This window comes from Thamnophis elegans, chromosome 15 (genome assembly GCF_009769535.1).
Source record: "Thamnophis elegans isolate rThaEle1 chromosome 15, rThaEle1.pri, whole genome shotgun sequence".
Classification (NCBI taxonomy): domain Eukaryota; kingdom Metazoa; phylum Chordata; class Lepidosauria; order Squamata; family Colubridae; genus Thamnophis; species Thamnophis elegans.
In genome coordinates this window covers 29315310-29332433 of record NC_045555.1, presented here as the reverse complement: position 1 = coordinate 29332433, position 17124 = coordinate 29315310, and the positions used below count along the sequence as shown (strand labels likewise).

Here is a 17124-nt window from a genome sequence, read left to right as displayed (position 1 = left end):
GTTAGCCTGTAATTCTGCATTCTAATCTCTATGCCACCACGGCTCTTATATATCATACAGTTTTAAAAGTTTCTGCTGAAGTTTCTATTTTCTTTCTCTGATTTCTGGAGAGCTGACATTTAATTTGGCTAAAACCTTTCCTATTCTATTCTGGTACAAGTCTTTTAAGTGGACCAAGATTTTAGCAACATATTGCATGCAAGCACATACTGCTGGAGACCAGCCCACAAGACATCAGAATGGAGATGTGGTCAAGTCTTTTAACATCCTGGAGTTTCCTTTTATGCTCTGCAACCTGAAAAGAACAGATAAAAACTGAGTCCGCAAAGTCTCACAGATAATAATATTTAGACTTATATACCGCTTCACAGTGCTTTACAGCCCTCACTAAGCGGTTTACAGAGTCAGCCTGTTACCCCCAACAATCCAGGTCCTCATTTTACCCACCTCGGAAGGATGGAAGGCTGAGTCAACCTTGAGCCAGTCAGGATCAAACTCCTAGAGAGAGCATTGAGTTAGTCTGTATTACTGCATTCAAATCACTGCAACACCACAGCTTTTCTACTTATTTCTTTGTATCCCCTTATTTTTATTTTTTTTTACAAATAACTCAAGCGGTGAACACATCCAACACACCTTTCTTCTATTTTCCCTGTCCCAACAACCTTTTGAGGTGAGTTGATGAGGCGAGGGACAGCAACTGGCTCAAGGTCACCCAACTGGCTCTTATGCCTAAGGCAACACTTGAACTCACAGCCTCCTGCTAGAACTCACAGCCTCTTGCCTTAACGTTTAGACCAAACAGGCTTTCTATCTTGCATTTCAAACCCCAAAATGGCAAGCATATTCTGATCTGCACCATCTGATCTCTGGGATACAGGTATGTTACACACCTCTTATGTCCCTCTTTTATCACTGCTAAAATTTCTACAGCCTTACTAGGCCTACTCCACTCTATTTCCAAGCCTACACACATCCTAGAGGTCAGCTTGATATCAATTGAAGCACACATGGACCATTGCCATCTGAGTCACTGCCCTGTTCCCAAATATTTCTTGTAGTTTAAAGGAAAAAAGCTAAAACTCTGTGGCTTCTATGGTTAGTATATTTGCTTGGTTTTGAGAGAGTCCATGTGGATTTTTGATTTATAGCTCAAGAAAGACCCGAGCTCCAACCAAGCATTTTATCTTGTTGGTTTACCCCAAGTTACTTCTCAGTAGCTCTTTTGCCAACCTCTGAGCCCAATACATGAATGAGCCTTTATTTTGATTAAACATGATGGGCTGCAATCAGCACAATTAAGATGAAGAGCCAACAAGGCACATTTGCAGGAATATCTTTCAATCTACTGACACTATTCTTCTCTGTTGTCTTTTTTTACTTATTTTGGTATAGAGTTAATAGGTAGTCCTCAGATTGTGACCACTCATTTGATGATGGTTCAATGGTGCTGAACAAGGGGACAGTCTTCAAACTGCAAACAAACAGTCTTCAAAGTTGTAGGCTTCATAACTGCCCCACATTCATATGACTATGATTCAGGCACTTGGAAATTAGTTCATATTTATGCCAGTTGCAATCCATATCACACGATGGCAATTTGCAATCTTCTCTGCTGGTTTCCCAAAAGCAATGCCTGGGGGAAAGCCAGCAAGAAGTCACATGTCACTCTTGCCGCTTTTTTGTTTATCCACCTGTACTCCATATTGTCTGCCTGTGGTATCCATCAGCCCCCTATAGCTCTCACACGTTGGCTGGCTTGCCTTGATTCCCACCTCTACCTATGTCCCAGTCATGTAAGGTCTTCGCTTAATGACTCACATGGTCCTTTGGTTATGACACAAATGGGACTGCTAGGACTGCCATCCCTAAGGAGCACAGTCCGTTAACATTGTACTTCACAACCACATTGACCTAGCAATGGAAATTCCAGTCCTAATTGCTATCATAACTTAAGGACCTCATCTAATTTACTCTAAATATGTCAGAAGCCTAAAAGGCAAGGACACCTCTTCCTCCTCGCAGATAATTAAGCAACTACCAAGAAAGTTTCAAAATGTTGTGTACAAAGTATATTGCTGTATTTAAATCAATGCTAATAATAAAGATGTATGGAAGTAGCTTTGATTATCTTGACTTTTTTTACCTCCCACGCCACACTGAAATGAAAACAAGTGTTATACTGTGTAACACAGGGATGTCCAAACCTGGGAACTTTAAGACTTGTGGACTTCAACTCCCAGAATTCCCCAGCTGGGAATTCTCCACAAGTCTTAAAGTTCCCAAGTTTGGACACCCCTGGTGTAGCAGAAAGGTCCTTGCTGAAAAAATAGCTCCAAAGGGCTTGAATCTTGATGAGGAAACCCCATGATCAGTGTCCTTATGCAATGGCATTTGGGTATAAATTCCTAAAGGGGATAATCAGATATAAACTTGACCAAACACAAACTCCATTTTCTGATGAAAAAACGTTTGGGGGTTTGATTCTATATTTTCAAATCAGTGACTGTTTAAGTAATATTAGTGTGTGGAAAATGTAGCTGTTGAAATGTTTAGTATTTAAAATATCTTGCAAATAAAGTACTTTTTCTCCTCACACAGTTTAATGATATTAATCCTCACGAGTCTCTGAAACAATATGGCCAGGTTTTTTTTTGGCAAATTTGTACCTAGTGTAACATAACATAGAGCCATTTGTTTGCATTATCCATAAACTGTCCCCTTTTATAGAATTAAATTCAACATACTGTTTTCTTTCCTCACCTCACACATACAGAGGCTCACAAAAGACAAGGCATTCTAATTATCTAATTGTTTGTTCCGGGTTATTACTGTAAGGTGTAATTACAGCTGCCAATGTTAATTACTACCATTTCCCCCCCTTTTAGCTTACAATGTGCTTTCTAGGCCTCCACATGAAAAAAATAAAAACAAAAACACACCCACATTTCTAAATACTGGAGAAGTATAAAGCTAGTTAGCAAAAGTGTCTCTAGGTACTGAACTACATTTGTGAACTTTTGAAACGAACAGTATTATGGGCCTTTTTCAAACACAGGCACATTGCAATTAATTGGGGGGGGGGAGTATTTTTTTTAAATTAGGAATGAAAAAAATAGCCAAAATAACATGTGTATTCATAAGAATACAGAGATCTTATAAAATGTGAATATTTAGTAAAAATAAAATAATCAATTTCAAAATGTTATTTAAAAAAAAACCCCAGTTTTTAAGTAGTCATTTTGCAGTCATACACAAAACAATATAAAAATGAACATATACAAAAAGGGAAAAAATACACAATAAGAACACATTTAAATAAAACAATATAATTACACTTATATCCCAAGTTGATCTGATTTTGTAATGCTTTAAATGAAAATATTAAACTTTCAATGTTTGCCAAGCTCGTTGAAGATTTTTTTTCCCCAAAAGGGAGAGGTTATATGATTTTCCAACTTACCAACAAATTTTCACAAAAAAAATCATTCAATCACATATATTTGAAATCCAAACATTTACATGTGGTATTTTTTCCCTAACGGAGAATAGGTTGACCCCCTCTTCTCTGTGGCAGCCCCTCAAATATTAGAACAGTGCTATCATATCACCCCTGGTCCTTCATTATTAAAAAAAAAATGTAAGGAAAAGGTGTTTGACTTAACAGTGCCTTCATTTCTTGCAACTCCAAAACAAATAAAAAGTTGATCCTGTAAACTATTGTACACAGATAATGTACAATACTTATGACACAGTTATCTTGATGAATTAATTTCTATTTTAAATCACGGAAATAAAACTTAAGTGTCCTTGAAAACTTGTGTAGGAAGTCCCCCACCCCACCCCAGAGAATGAAATATGTTGAGGAATGTTAAAAGAGGCAGAATATTATATTTCCCCAAAGGAGAAATGGAAGACATGCTCTTAACAAAGGCAGAAAGCAGGCCCAACAGCCTCTAGCAGATGCCTGAAGTCTTTAGAGATGGATAGTTTGTGCCCATTAGGAAATCCAGGCCAGCCTATTCACATACAAAACACTTTCAGCTCAGTGGTGGGTTTCAAAAAAATTTGGAACCTCTTCTGTAGGTGTGGCCTGCTTTCTGGGTCCACTGATGGAACCTCTTCTAACCGGTTCGGTAGATTTGACGAACTGGTTCTACCCAACTGGTGCGAACCAGTAGGAACCCACCTCTGTTTCAGCTGCAATTGATGGGACTAAAATGTACATCCCCCACCCAAATTCTAAGAACAGGACATGACCTTAAGGTCAATATAGGATTAACCAGCAGCATTAGAATAGCAAAAGACACCAGACTCACTACAGGCACAACCCCCTGCAGCATCTCAGAACCCTATAAAAATCCATGTACTCAACAAATCGGACTTCCGGGGGAGGATCCTGCCGCCGCCGGTGGCGCAAAGGAGCTGCCCTCAGAGTTCTGGTCTGTATATCTAAAAAATCTATAGATATCTCTCCTTTCAGGCAAGAAAGGGGCAGGGAGGAACTCAGTCATTAGAATCTCTTTGTAGTTCACAGCCTTTTGTTTTTCGCTGTGAACGGAGAAGAGGTTCAACAAAAAGCTGAGTTTTTTTTTACTCCAGCCAGATCTTCTCAGCTGTTTTTTTTCAGCTCAAGGCAGGTCGTCCCCCCCCTCAGGACAAATCTAAGCTATTTAAAATCAATCCGAGCAGCGACCATTCCTGAGAACCTGTTTGTTTATTATTATTCAAAATACCAGCTTCAATTTTATAAAAAACTCCTTTGTCTAACTGCTTTTCAAAATGGCGATTTTATAGCTTCCGCATTTGATATATGATATATTTAATCAGCCCTGTTTTCCTGAAGACTTCTCTTTATTAATTGCCAAAGTTTACTGAAAGTATTTTATCTTAAATCAAGGTGAGCAGAGACTTTGTTTGTTTTCTTTTTTTCTTTATAATGGCTCCCAAGTCAAAGCAATCTAAACGTTTTTTCAACAATACATCCCAAGCAATTGCTATAAAGCCGCAGCTTTTGCCTTCTACGCCCCCTGCTGGAGATTTGCTAACGAAAGAATTTCTTTTTGAAACTCTTAGAGAATTTAGAGAGGAAATGAAGCAACTTATTTCGGAATTATGTGATAAGCTTGATGCCAAGATTGCTCAAACAAAGGAGGATATGATCGGGGTTATAACCGTGATGACAGATTATATTGCAGGAATGGAGGATAAACTGGAACTCTTGGAAGAAGCTAATTCTAATCTGGCATCTAAAATTGAAATGTTGCAACAGGAAGTTGAAAATGCAGAAAGACAACTTGTTATGACAAACTATAAAAAGACTGCGTTTGCAATAAGAGTTAGGGGATTGTGTGAAAATGAACAGGAGAATTTGAAGCAGACCTTTTTTGAGGCTTTCAGTCGTTTGGTGGGAAGTCCGGGACTCAACTTTGATTGGCAGATCCAAAAAATTTACTGCCATAATTCGTGGACAGCAAAACAGAGACAGCTTCCGAGAGATATAATTATATATTTTGCCACAAAAGAATCCAGAAACGCGATACTACAAGAGTTTTACAATAACAGGCTGCGAATTGATGGACAGGACTTGATTGTTTTTAAAGAAATACCACCCCAAATGTTAAGAGCCAGGAGAGACTATGCTTTCTTAACTAAAGAACTTAGAAATAATCAGATACAGTATAGATGGGAGGTGCCATTTGGTATTACAGTTACACTTGATGATCAAAAACATTGCCTCAATTCAGTTTGTGAAGCACGAGACTTTTACTATAAGATCCTAAAGGCGGGACTTCCTGAATTACCCGGACTTGGACAAAGACAAGGAGAAGTAGAAGAGAAACAACCAAACACACAACTACAAGGCGGGAGGTATCGTTTTTCCCCTCTGGAAGGGCAGAAGAGCAGAGAACAAGGATTTAGTTATGCTTCCAAAACATTTGCTTAATTTTAACCTGAATAATACTTTGTGACTCTGTCTTGTATAAAATGGTATAGTGGTATACCGATGAAGAGACATTAAGGCTGAAAGAAATGATGCTGATTTCCTCGGAAAATATACTGTATGGGACTTAAAAAAGACTTGATGGATAATTTTGAATTTTTATATAAATTGTTTATGTTTTATTCTCTAGGGTGAGGAGGGCGGAGATTGTGATGCTTCTGGATTGTGGTTTAGGTTGAATGGAGTTGGGAAGGGTGGCGCAGACGGGAGGGTAGTGAAGGTTTAATTAGAGCTTATTTTGAGCCAGAAAGTATGTTGATTTTTATAGAAATTCTTATTTGAATATAATGTTTGGAAGGAGATACTCAGGGAGTTCGAAGGAAGGCGGAGCAAATATGAGAGGAGTACGGATGATAATAAAATATATATATGGACACGGGTAGAGGCAGGATGAGAGGAGTTGGAATGGAAACCGAGAGAAATATTTGAGGTGTTTAAATTGCTTTATAGAGAAGGAGGTAAAAGGGACAAATTAAAGGTTTGGAAATGGACACATATTTAGATAAAGAGATAAGGCCCCTAGCTAGAGTAGAATTTTATTTGATTAACTCACTTGGTTTCAACATAGTTTGAAATCCTGCAAGTAATAAATTAATTGAGATTAGGAATGATGCACACTGCTTAAGTTTTAATAATGATGGGAAGCTGAGCTTAAGGTAGAGAGTTTATTGATTTTTCTCTTTTTTTTTTCTTTTTTTGGGTTTTTTTTATTATTCCTTTCTTTTTTCCTTTATTTTTTATCTTTTAATTTCTAATCTATTTGGTTTTAATATACTCTAGACTGTGCTTGATAAAGAGTTATGTTGGGAATGGGATCTGGGAAGTCGGAAGGGGGCTAGGGAGGGGGGTTCACAGGGGGGGAGGGTGGGAGGGTGGAAATATAGAATCAATTTCCAAAACAATGAATGCACTTGTATACTGTTGCTCTTTTTTCTTTTTTTTCCTCTTTTCCTTTTATTTTCCTTTTTTTTCTTTTCTTATAATTTTAGTGTAAATTACAAAATGAATAGATTAATGAATAGAAGAAATACACCGAAGTGAGGAGTAGAGGGAAAGAAGAGGGAGGAGTCAAGAGGGAGTGAGAGGGGAATGTAAGGAGGGTGAGATGGAGGGAAGGGGAGAAAGGAATATCTGAAGGGGAGGGGAAGTAGAAGAGGGGAATGCTGGAGGGGAGAAATGAAAGTTGGAGGGGGAGAAGAAAGGGTGTATGGAGGATAGAAGTGTTATGAGTTGTGTTTATTGCTTTTTTAATTGCACAGTATTTAAGTGATTGTATAAAAAGGAAAATGAAAATGAAATAAAACAGTTTTCAAACCACAACAAATCAATTTGTCAGCTGTTCCAGAACTACATGCTGTTGGTGGTTCTACTCATCAATAAATAGAGTCCTTTCCAATCAGCCTCCATTTTATTTCCAGTATCTTACTCCCTTGAAACCAGACAGGATTTTTAATTCCAACACTTGAGTCCATTGGTTGAAAACAATCAGTTTCCAATTCTGATTATAAGCCTTTTATATATTTGTGATACTTTAAACTTAACTTGTGTTAAATGTTGATGGTTGTAGGGTACTATTTGATGGTGTCTCAGGCATGAGGTAGCTAATCTCTGGACTAGAGAACACACTTAGGGAATGGATAGAATGCTGAAGGCTCAACTAAAAAAAAGGCATAGTTTGACAAAGAAAAACAACACCTTGAAATGCAAAATATTACAGCTTACAAAATTATGAATGAGAGTGACTATTAGGGCATTCCCCAACATGTCCACTTCAGACATGTTGGATTTACATTCCCGGAATGCTTGAGGTTGGAGGAGGCTTCGGCCATGTCAACAGAACAGAACAAAATAAGAGTTGGAAGGGATCTTGGAGTCTTCTAGTCCAATCCCCTGCTCAAGCAGGAGACCCTACCCCATTCCACACAAATGGTTGTCCAGTCTTTTTTAAAAGATGACTACTGTCATCACAAAAACTTTCTGCACAGCCTGGAGGATCTGGCCAGGGATGGCAAGGACAGTTAGAGCCAGAGGTGGGTTGCTCCCAGTTCAGCCCAGATCAGGCGAACCGGGCGGCGGGAGGCTCCATCCACCCACCCGGATGCAGAAGCATCGTAAAGTGAGCACGCCGGAACCTGTAGTAAAAAAATTGGCAACCTACTACTGGCTGGAACAAATCTGGGCGGTAAAAGGAAAGTAATCCAGTTAAAGTGGGCAGGCTTGAGAGATGGAAGGCCCTTGGGTTTAAAGGCCTTTTGGAACTGAAGAAAACAGGATCCGGGTTGCAACCTGAGGTGCAGCTCGAATCTCAGACAGATAACTGGCTATTCCTCTTGGTCACCTTTATATATTTTATTTATTTAGTTTGTCAAACATGTAAAAATAATAGGTATAAGTGTAAACATAATATGAACACAGTAAATGGGTACGAATAAATGGAGATGGTAAGACAGGGATGGTAAGCACGTGCCCCTTACAGAGCTCTTAGGAATGGGGTGAGGTCGACAGTAGACAGTCTAAGGTTAAAGTTTTGGGTGTTTGAGGATGTAACAACAGAGTCAGGTAGAGCATTCCAGGCATTGACCACTCTGTTGCTGAAGTCGTATTTTCTGCAATCGAGTTTGTATCTATTGTGTGCTCGTATGTTGTTGTGATTGAAGCTGAAGAAGTCGTTGACAGGTAGGACGTTGTAGCAGATATTTTTGTGTACTATGCTCAGGTCACACCTTAGTCGACGTAGTTCAGTGGTGGGATACTGTGCGACGCTCCGCCAAGTGTCGTGGGCAGTAAGTATGCATGCATGTGGTGGATGCCCGGCCCCGTACCGGTTGCAACAGGAACAGAACCCACCACTGGTGTAGTTCCATGTTGTCCAAGCCCAAAATTTCAAGCCTGGTAGCGTAATGGGTTCTATTGTGAGCAGAGGAGTGGAGGACTCTTCTATGGAAATACCTCTGGAGTCTCTCAATTGTGTTAATGTCCTATATGTCCTATATATAGTGCGGGTTCCAGTGCGGATGCATTGTGAAAAAACTTTAAAAATTCCTCAGGGAATCAGGAAAAGTTACTACTTTGGCAAAAGGGAGGGACGGACTCAGCAGCAGCTGCAGCCTTAAATTTTTTTTCAGAATCAAGAAACTTAGAAGTGCACGCTTCAGTTGGTCCTCAAAACCAATCTTAACAGCACATCTTCTTTTCTCCTTTCGGTGTGCTTCTAGGTTGCTCTGAAACCACCTCTAGGGCTCTTCTGACGGAAGACGGAAGCTACGCGACGGAAGCGGGCGTCAGCTGGAGGGGGCGGGCTAAGTGCAGCGGGAGGGGGGAGGGAGGCGCTCGCTCCAGCGCGGGGGGCCATTTTAGTGCTTGCGCGGCGGCGGCATCGGTAGCCAAGCGGAGGTCGCGGAGCTTCAAGCCGAGCCCTTTCCGGGGAGGCGGCAGGGACGGTGCCGCCCCCTCCCCGTTTTCCTCTTTGCGGCCGGGGAGCGGCTGTCCCTGGGTGCCCCCGAGGGTCGCTCTGTCGCCTTAGCAGCTGAGCCCCTGGAGTCGCTTCTGCCCAGGGGAGAGTCGCGCCTGACCCGCAGCCCGCTTAGGAGCCGCCGCTGCCGCCCCCCTCCTTCCCTTCCTCTCTGTCACTTTCCCTCGCTTGCTCCATCGCGCGCCCCGGCCGTGCGGTTGCCCCCTCCCCCCCTCAAGTGCGTGTGCACGCGTGTCCGTGTGAATGCGTGACTCTTCGTCCGCTGGGCTCTTTCCTTCCGGGAGGGCCGGAGCTGCCACTGCTGCCGCCGGAGACTTGGCGCCAAGTTCCCCAGAGAGTTTTCCCGGGAAGAAGCGGAGAGGCGGGTCCGGGCGGCTGGGAACCGAAGTGAAGCGAACTCCCCCGGGCTCTTCGCGTGTCTTCGGGTCGGAGGAGGGCCGGGCGCGGAAGAACGGGCCTCTGGGCGAACAATGGCCTTCCAGAGGGGCGCAGGGAACTGCCCGCGCCTGGCCGCTTTCCCCGGGGCTCCTTCAAGCGCACCTCTCTGCCCTAGCGGTCTGGGCGCCGGCTGGTGGTAGCAGCTCTCGGCATCCCGCGAGTTGAGGGGGTGCCCGGGGCTCTTCTCCCGCCAGGCGCCACTGCCGGTCGCCGGGCTTTCCGTGCGGCATCTGTCTGTGTCGAAGGCCGGGGTGGAAGCAGCGACCCTACAGGTTGTCCTGGAGCCGCCTCGCTACTGCGTCTCCCGGGGAAGCCGCGCGGCCCGTCTTTTCCCTCCGCCTGCCTTTCTGGATGTGATGGAACTCATGTTTGCCGAGTGGGAAGACGGGGAGAGGTTCTCCTTCGAGGACTCGGACCGCTTCGAGGAGGACTCGCTTTGCTCATTCATCTCTGAGGCGGAGAGCCTGTGCCAGAACTGGCGAGGATGGCGGAAACAGTCAGCCGGACCCAACTCCCCCACGGTCAAAATGAAAGGTGAAGAGGACGCTTAGCTGGGCAGCTAGGCGGGGCTGGCCGGAGGGTGTACGAAGCTCCTGGCTCTTCTGCTAACCCCAGGACAAGGGTGTCCAAACTTGGGAACTTTTAAGACTTGTGGAGTTCAACTCCCAGAATTTCCTGGCTGGCTGGGGAATTCTGGGAGTTGAAGTCCGCAAATCTTAACGTTCCCAAGTTTGGCTGGGGAATTCTGGGAGTTAAAGTCAGCAAGTCTTAATGTTCCCAAGTTTGGACACCCCTCCCTTAGGATGGTCAGGAGGAGGGGAGGGGATACGTTTCTCTAAGTAAAATGGAGCCTAACTCCAGTGACTGCATAGCAAGAAATGGGCTATGCACTTGTGAATAGATGTCTACTAGGCAGTTAACTACAACCAGATAAAACATGAGGAGCTCAGGTGCTCCTAAGATACTCTTGGCTTTCATCATCTTTTGCCATGGGTTGCTGGGGTTTAGCATTTTACTACCTGGACTAGCATATTTTACCCATCAAAAGTCTTCCTTTAAAGAAAGTTCTGAATTCCTTGGTTTGGCTTAGTTTTCCTCAGGGGTTTAATTATTTATATTGCCTGGTTCAAATTATTACAGAGAGGGAACACAAATGTGATACAATACATCATGACTGAGGTAGTTGAACCATTTATCAGTACCTAAAGGTGAAAAAAATGGGATGTTGCAACTTATCACATGATTGAGCCAATGTAGTATCTGTTCATCTTAACAGCAATTTACCATACATTTTATCTGGGTTCAGAAGCTGAGCAGGGTTAGGCCTCCATGGAATACTATTGTTGTAGTATTGGAAAGTTGAAGAAACATCCTGAATGAAGGAAGTAACAAATTATTTTTGCATTGTTGCTGAGAAAAATACATGGATATGTTTTTGACATCGGCTGGGATTAACCTTGGCTTTATTTTATAGCCAGCTGTTCTTGCTTCTGTTGAAATTAAATGAATAATCTGTAGGTGCTCTATACATAAGTGATACCAATAGTAGAAGCACTCATGGGTTGAAAGAAAAGTGCATCTGTACATTATAAGAATTTGTATGTTCTTTGATCTGTGATCATAACTCTGAAGTATTTCTTTTGGAAAACAGAGTTTGGAAAACCATTCATATTACTTTTGTATTCAGGCTTATTTATTGTAGGCTATTTTAGATTAGCAAACATGCAATCTCATGCAATGTAGTCATAACCTGCCTTTGTTCCCTGATATGCACAATAATTTTGTGCCTTAAGTCAGTCCTGACTCCTGGCAACTGCCTGAACAAGTTCCTGCAGTTTTCTTGGCAACATACTCCAAGGCTTTTTGTGTCCTCCTAGGGCTGAGAGACACAAGTTGGCTCAAAATCACCCACAGAGCTTCATATCTAAACTAAGATTAGAACTACAGCCTCCCTGGCTTTGGTGCCTTTAATCGCACCAAAGAAGTGGTAGAAATATAAAGAAATACTTTTGCAGTGTTACAGGTATGTTTATATGTATGTATTCATATGCACATATACACACAAGTAGATAATGCCTATAAATATTTTATTAGTGGCAAGTGAAACTGACACTAATATTTTTGAATCTCTGATCTATAGGTCATCAATACCGATAGCTGAGTAAAATGAAAGTTCAGCTGTATGAGATTTATAGCTGTATGATTTAATCCTTAAATCGTGTAAGACTGTATCCTCTTAAAGCTACTCAGCAGCAGATGCTGTTACTCTTGAAAACATTAAAGAAGATTGTGAATATGTCCAATCAGATTATTAAACATGCATTTTTTGCAGGGGGTGCCAATATGAAATGAATTGAAGCCTGGAGAATTAAGTTTGTTTTTAAATAAAATATTTCATTGTAGTTTAGTAATCTATTCCACTTCACATACTTATTTTTTCTAGAAGGGAAATAGTTTTATAGTTGCTTAATTACATGATTTAAACACAAAAATAAAATACAGGATAAAAGTGAGTTTTGAGAAAAGCCAAGATAAGCACCAGTGTTCTTCAAGAGGATACAGCTAAATTGCAATATTTAATGAGAAAAAATTAAAAAGTAATCATACTGTTTTCAGTTGACCCAGAGCACCCTAGTATTGGAAATCCCTCTCACTTCAATATATAAATGCTTGCCTAATTTTTTTAAACTGTAAATTTTTATTTCCTAAGTTATATTTAATGTTTTAACATTGGATTTGTTTTTAAATGATGGCTTTTATGCTAAAAATGTAGAAATGTGTCAAAGTAACTTTTCAAAAATTTAAAGTATAAGGTTTAATTTGTGTTAGTTCTAAATGTAGTTTTTTAATCGGGTTTAATCAGGTTTTGATTATTCTTTTGAGTATAGATATTTGGTGTGAAAAATACATCAAATGCTGACTTTTCCAATTATTTGTTTCAAAGTATTTTTACACTGCCCTAAAATGCCAATGTTTATATATGATATAAACATTTTAGGAACATTTAAGAGAAAACACTTTCACTTTAGACAAAAAGGAAACAAAATAAGGTTTTAGGGTATTGGGAGCTGAGCCGTAAAGGGAAAGCAACATGACTGAACACATATATTATCTGTGAAAACAAACAAAATTTGAAATTCTGGAATTCATCAAAGATCCTAAAGAATATTGTGCATTTTGAAACTCCCTTGCGAAGTAAGAAGGTAAAAACAAAAGTTTGGAAATATAGTTAGATTGATTGCATGAATATTCAATAAAATTGTCAATACGATGCTTATACTGACATTGATTGCATACTAAAAAATAAATTAACAGAAAATAAGAATTTATCCAAAGCTCTTGGGTAGAAATTCACATTTTTTCTTTTGAAGTTTTGTAGTTCTTACAATGGGTTTTCTTTTATGTTTTTTCCCCTGAGGACTAAAATAGTAATTTTGTTTGTTAACTTGATAGCAATTTGTGCAAGGCACAAATTAACAATTTAATGTATGACTTGACAGTGGTCTTCTCTGTGTCTGTAAACAGACAGCATAAGTACCATTATAAGTAGAATATCACCGTAATTGAAGGCTTGAAATACCATAGTAAGAAGTGGCACATGAGAAATGTTGGGAATGATTTTTTAAAACAACAGACTTAGCTAACTTTAAACTGTATTTTAAAAAAATTATTATGATTTTCTATGTTCAGATATAACATATAAAATAATGAATTAATAGATGGCTTTGGCTAATGAAATCAATTGTTTGATTTTAAAATGTGTTGTTATTGGCATATAGAATCATGAATTTGCATGTGGATATAAATAGTAGTAGGAGCAGAGAAGTTTTGTACGCCAGTATTATTCTATTATTTTATCTGTCTCAAATTTGTTGTGTTATTTTACTCTGGCCACCCTCCAAAAGAAAGCACAATTAAATTGTTCCAATGATAAAACTTGCTGTCAGTGGAACTTTGCCTATATTATTTCTATGATCTTTTTCAATGTAGTATAAGAGTCAACAAGTGCTTAGCTTTGCACCAAATAATAAAGCTCTTTGTATGTTAAGAGGACTGAAGTAGTTGAAAGCCTTATTAGGAATGCATATTTATAGTTTCTTGAGTCTAAAATACTCACTTGAGAATCGCAACAAAAACATCTTCCAAAAATGATTTTCAAAAAATTATATGGGGAATGGCAAATATATTGGCCTTCAGGTAAGATGAATGAATGAATGAATGAATGAATGAATACATACATACATACATACATACATACATACATACATACATACATATATATATATATATATATATATACATAAATAAAAATACATAATTGCTGCCTTAATGATAAGGTTATGACCATAGCAATAATAGCTTAATTTCCCCCAAACTATTTGGGCTAAATGCCTAATGACTATAATGTCTTGACACAATTTATCTGCTTTTTGCCATGATCCTAAGAGTGAAAGTCCCAGAAGTGCCTTTCAAAAAGTAACTGAGATTTCTTTGCTTTTTTTCTTTGAAGTCTTTGCTTCTCATCCAAGAAGCTTCTTCAGCTTATTGAATGAAAAGTGAAGGATCTTCAAACAAAAACAAAGAAAAGAAAAGAAAAGAAAAGATAAGAAGCCCAGTTGCCTTTTGAAAAGCACTTTTGGGACAACCATGACCTGGATGGAGATTCTCAGTCATCCAGGTCATGGGTGTCCCAAAAGTGCTTTTCAGCTGAAAAGCTCATCAAGAAGCTTTTTCAGTTTGTGGGGGTGCTATTTGCACATAATGCTTTCAGATCAACCAATTGCCTGTTAATGAAATCTGTATTATTGATATATTATGACACTCAAAATATGTTCCTTTTTCCAAGCAAGTATCCCCACTATAATTTCAGAAAGATTAAAAGCAGAAATATCACTTAGAAATAAGGCCAGAAATAACAGAGCAGCTGAAGGTGCTGCCATATATTACACATATATTTGAAGCATTGTGCTGAACTGTGAATTCAGCCATAGGCCCCAGAAATACAAGCCTGACGTTAGAAAAACAGAATAGTATTTTGGGACTGAGTGAAAGGGTATTTGAGTATTTCAATAAATCTTAAAAGCATTCATATGGGGATATTACATCTTTTGTTGATAGAAATTTGCTCTACTGCAAGTTGATGGATTTTGATGGGTAAAATTATCAGATGGAGCAATATGGGGAAGCACTTTCTGAGTAAAGTTTTGATATTAATATTGTCTACCACTTAACATATATTGATTTGGTACTATATGGAGATTTTTTCTTAACAGTTTTTAAAACTCTGAAAAAAGCAGTGGTGCATGGAATTGTGCTAATTTTGAAAGCATATGAAAGCTCTGCACAATTCTCTTATTGCACATTGCTAAAAATTCTTCTTTACCCCACAGAAAAAAGAAGAGCTTGCAAGAAATGAAATGGGAGGATAATGATGAGGATAAGGCTAATAGTTCAAAGCACTGGTAGCTATTGCTGAGAGGCCAAACAGTTTTAGAAAGAAGTGCAAGAATAATGAATTTCTGTTTGCAAAGGCATCACTAAGGCTTATGAAACCTTGCAAAATAACCCATCTGGTTTCCTTTCAGGGTAAGCAACATTATGCAGTATGCAAAAAACAAGAAAGAAATAAGCTGAAGATACAAAAAAGAGACAAAGGATGTCCAACTAAAATTAGTTTATACCACTTGCTGTATCTCCATACCCTTCTATGTAGTCATTTTTCTACTATGTCAACACATTGCTTCATACATTGTTTTTCTTTAAACTTCTATTTTTGAGAATTTCAAGAGATTTGCTCAAATACAACTTTCTTGTCTTCTCTTCACCAATTCATTATTTCATGTATTTTACAGTGTGATGCTCATTTGCCTTCTCTATGTGACCCACCTCAAACATTTCATTCTCTTTTTCCCCTTAATCTACATTCATTCATTCATTCATTCATTCATTCATTCATTCTAGTAGGGAAATTCAAAACTGAGAAGAAACAAGCTTACTTATATGAACAATACATAATTAGAAAATATATCAAAGTGATAGATTACAGTTAGATAATTTTTATTGATTATTTATGCTCTTTTTGTAATGTTTTCAGGGGTCCACCAACGAATATAATGGACGCTATGGATTCATTGCAAGGCAGTAATGGCCTACCCAATCAAAGCATTTTCTTGGATGGCATATGCCCTATCTATTCAAGATTCTTTATTTGTAATATCTGCTTTGCATATTGATAGGGAGACAGGCCAAAAATGGAAGTCTGGAATCCAAAAATTGAGAAGGATGGAAAGACTAAAAAAAATGAGTTCAGAATGGACAAATGGCATAGGTGTATAAATTCTAAGACATAAGATATAGTACAAATTTTGAATCTAGATGTAATATGAAATTTATCATTGGGCTTGCACTGTTCCCTATAGTCTTATTTTACACATTCCTGATACAATAGTAATTTCCTTTTGACAACTCTGGTGTTCAGAGCTATCCTAAGGTGTGATAGTTGTGTTCCAACTTTCCTCACATCTTGGATAGGCTGTGCTCTTTTTTTTAAACTCTTCATAAATCATATCTGTTATAGCTGAGAATTGCTTCAAACACCTCTGCGTATTCTGTTTTTTCCAGAGTGGCTGCTACTTGTCATGTATTTACTGTAGGGGCTCTAAGTGGTGAAATTTATCATCTGCTTTATATAGGATACCTTGGTTTTCCATTTCATTTCTTTGCTTGGAACCTGAATGTTCTATTGCAGCAGGCTCCTATTTCTCTTTCCACTGAAAAAGTAGTTTAGTAGGAGTTGTTTTTGTTTGGCTTTTGGCAAACAGAGTTTTTGTGTGTGGTTCCTTGATAAGTGAGGCATGTATAACAGAGATTGTGGCTACAGTATATCTCCAAACCACTGCTGTGTGTCTTGATTAGTTCCTAGTTATCCATGTTGTCCAAATCATTTTGTAGGCCACTGATAACAGAAAAGCAATTAAATGTGATTTGAAAAACCGCATATACTGACTTCCCCCTCCTTTTAGACATGGTAGATCTTTTCAAAATTGTCCAGGATTCATTGCTCATCCTTCTTGTAGTGTGACAACTTGTTCCTTTCCACAGGAGCTGCTGAGATTGTTGGCTTTTTAAAAAACACATTTTATAATTGATAAGATACCAGTAATCTGACCCTCATTCCTTCCCTTCTGCCTCACCCCAGTTTAAATCTCAC

At 39.2% G+C, this 17124-nt stretch overlaps 1 protein-coding gene across 3 annotated transcripts in view; it reads left to right on the top strand.

The window, feature by feature from the left end:
* Positions 1 to 9321: 9321 nt before the first annotated feature.
* Positions 9322 to 17124, top strand: part of ZSWIM8 (zinc finger SWIM-type containing 8) — an 85336-nt gene continuing 77533 nt past the window's right edge. For all 3 annotated transcript variants that reach the window (XM_032231482.1, XM_032231481.1, XM_032231480.1), the window contains exon 1: positions 9322 to 10448. In XM_032231482.1, coding sequence (XP_032087373.1) covers positions 10271 to 10448 — 178 coding nt within the window. In that variant the 5' untranslated portion in view covers positions 9322 to 10270. The remainder of the gene's footprint in view (positions 10449 to 17124) is intronic.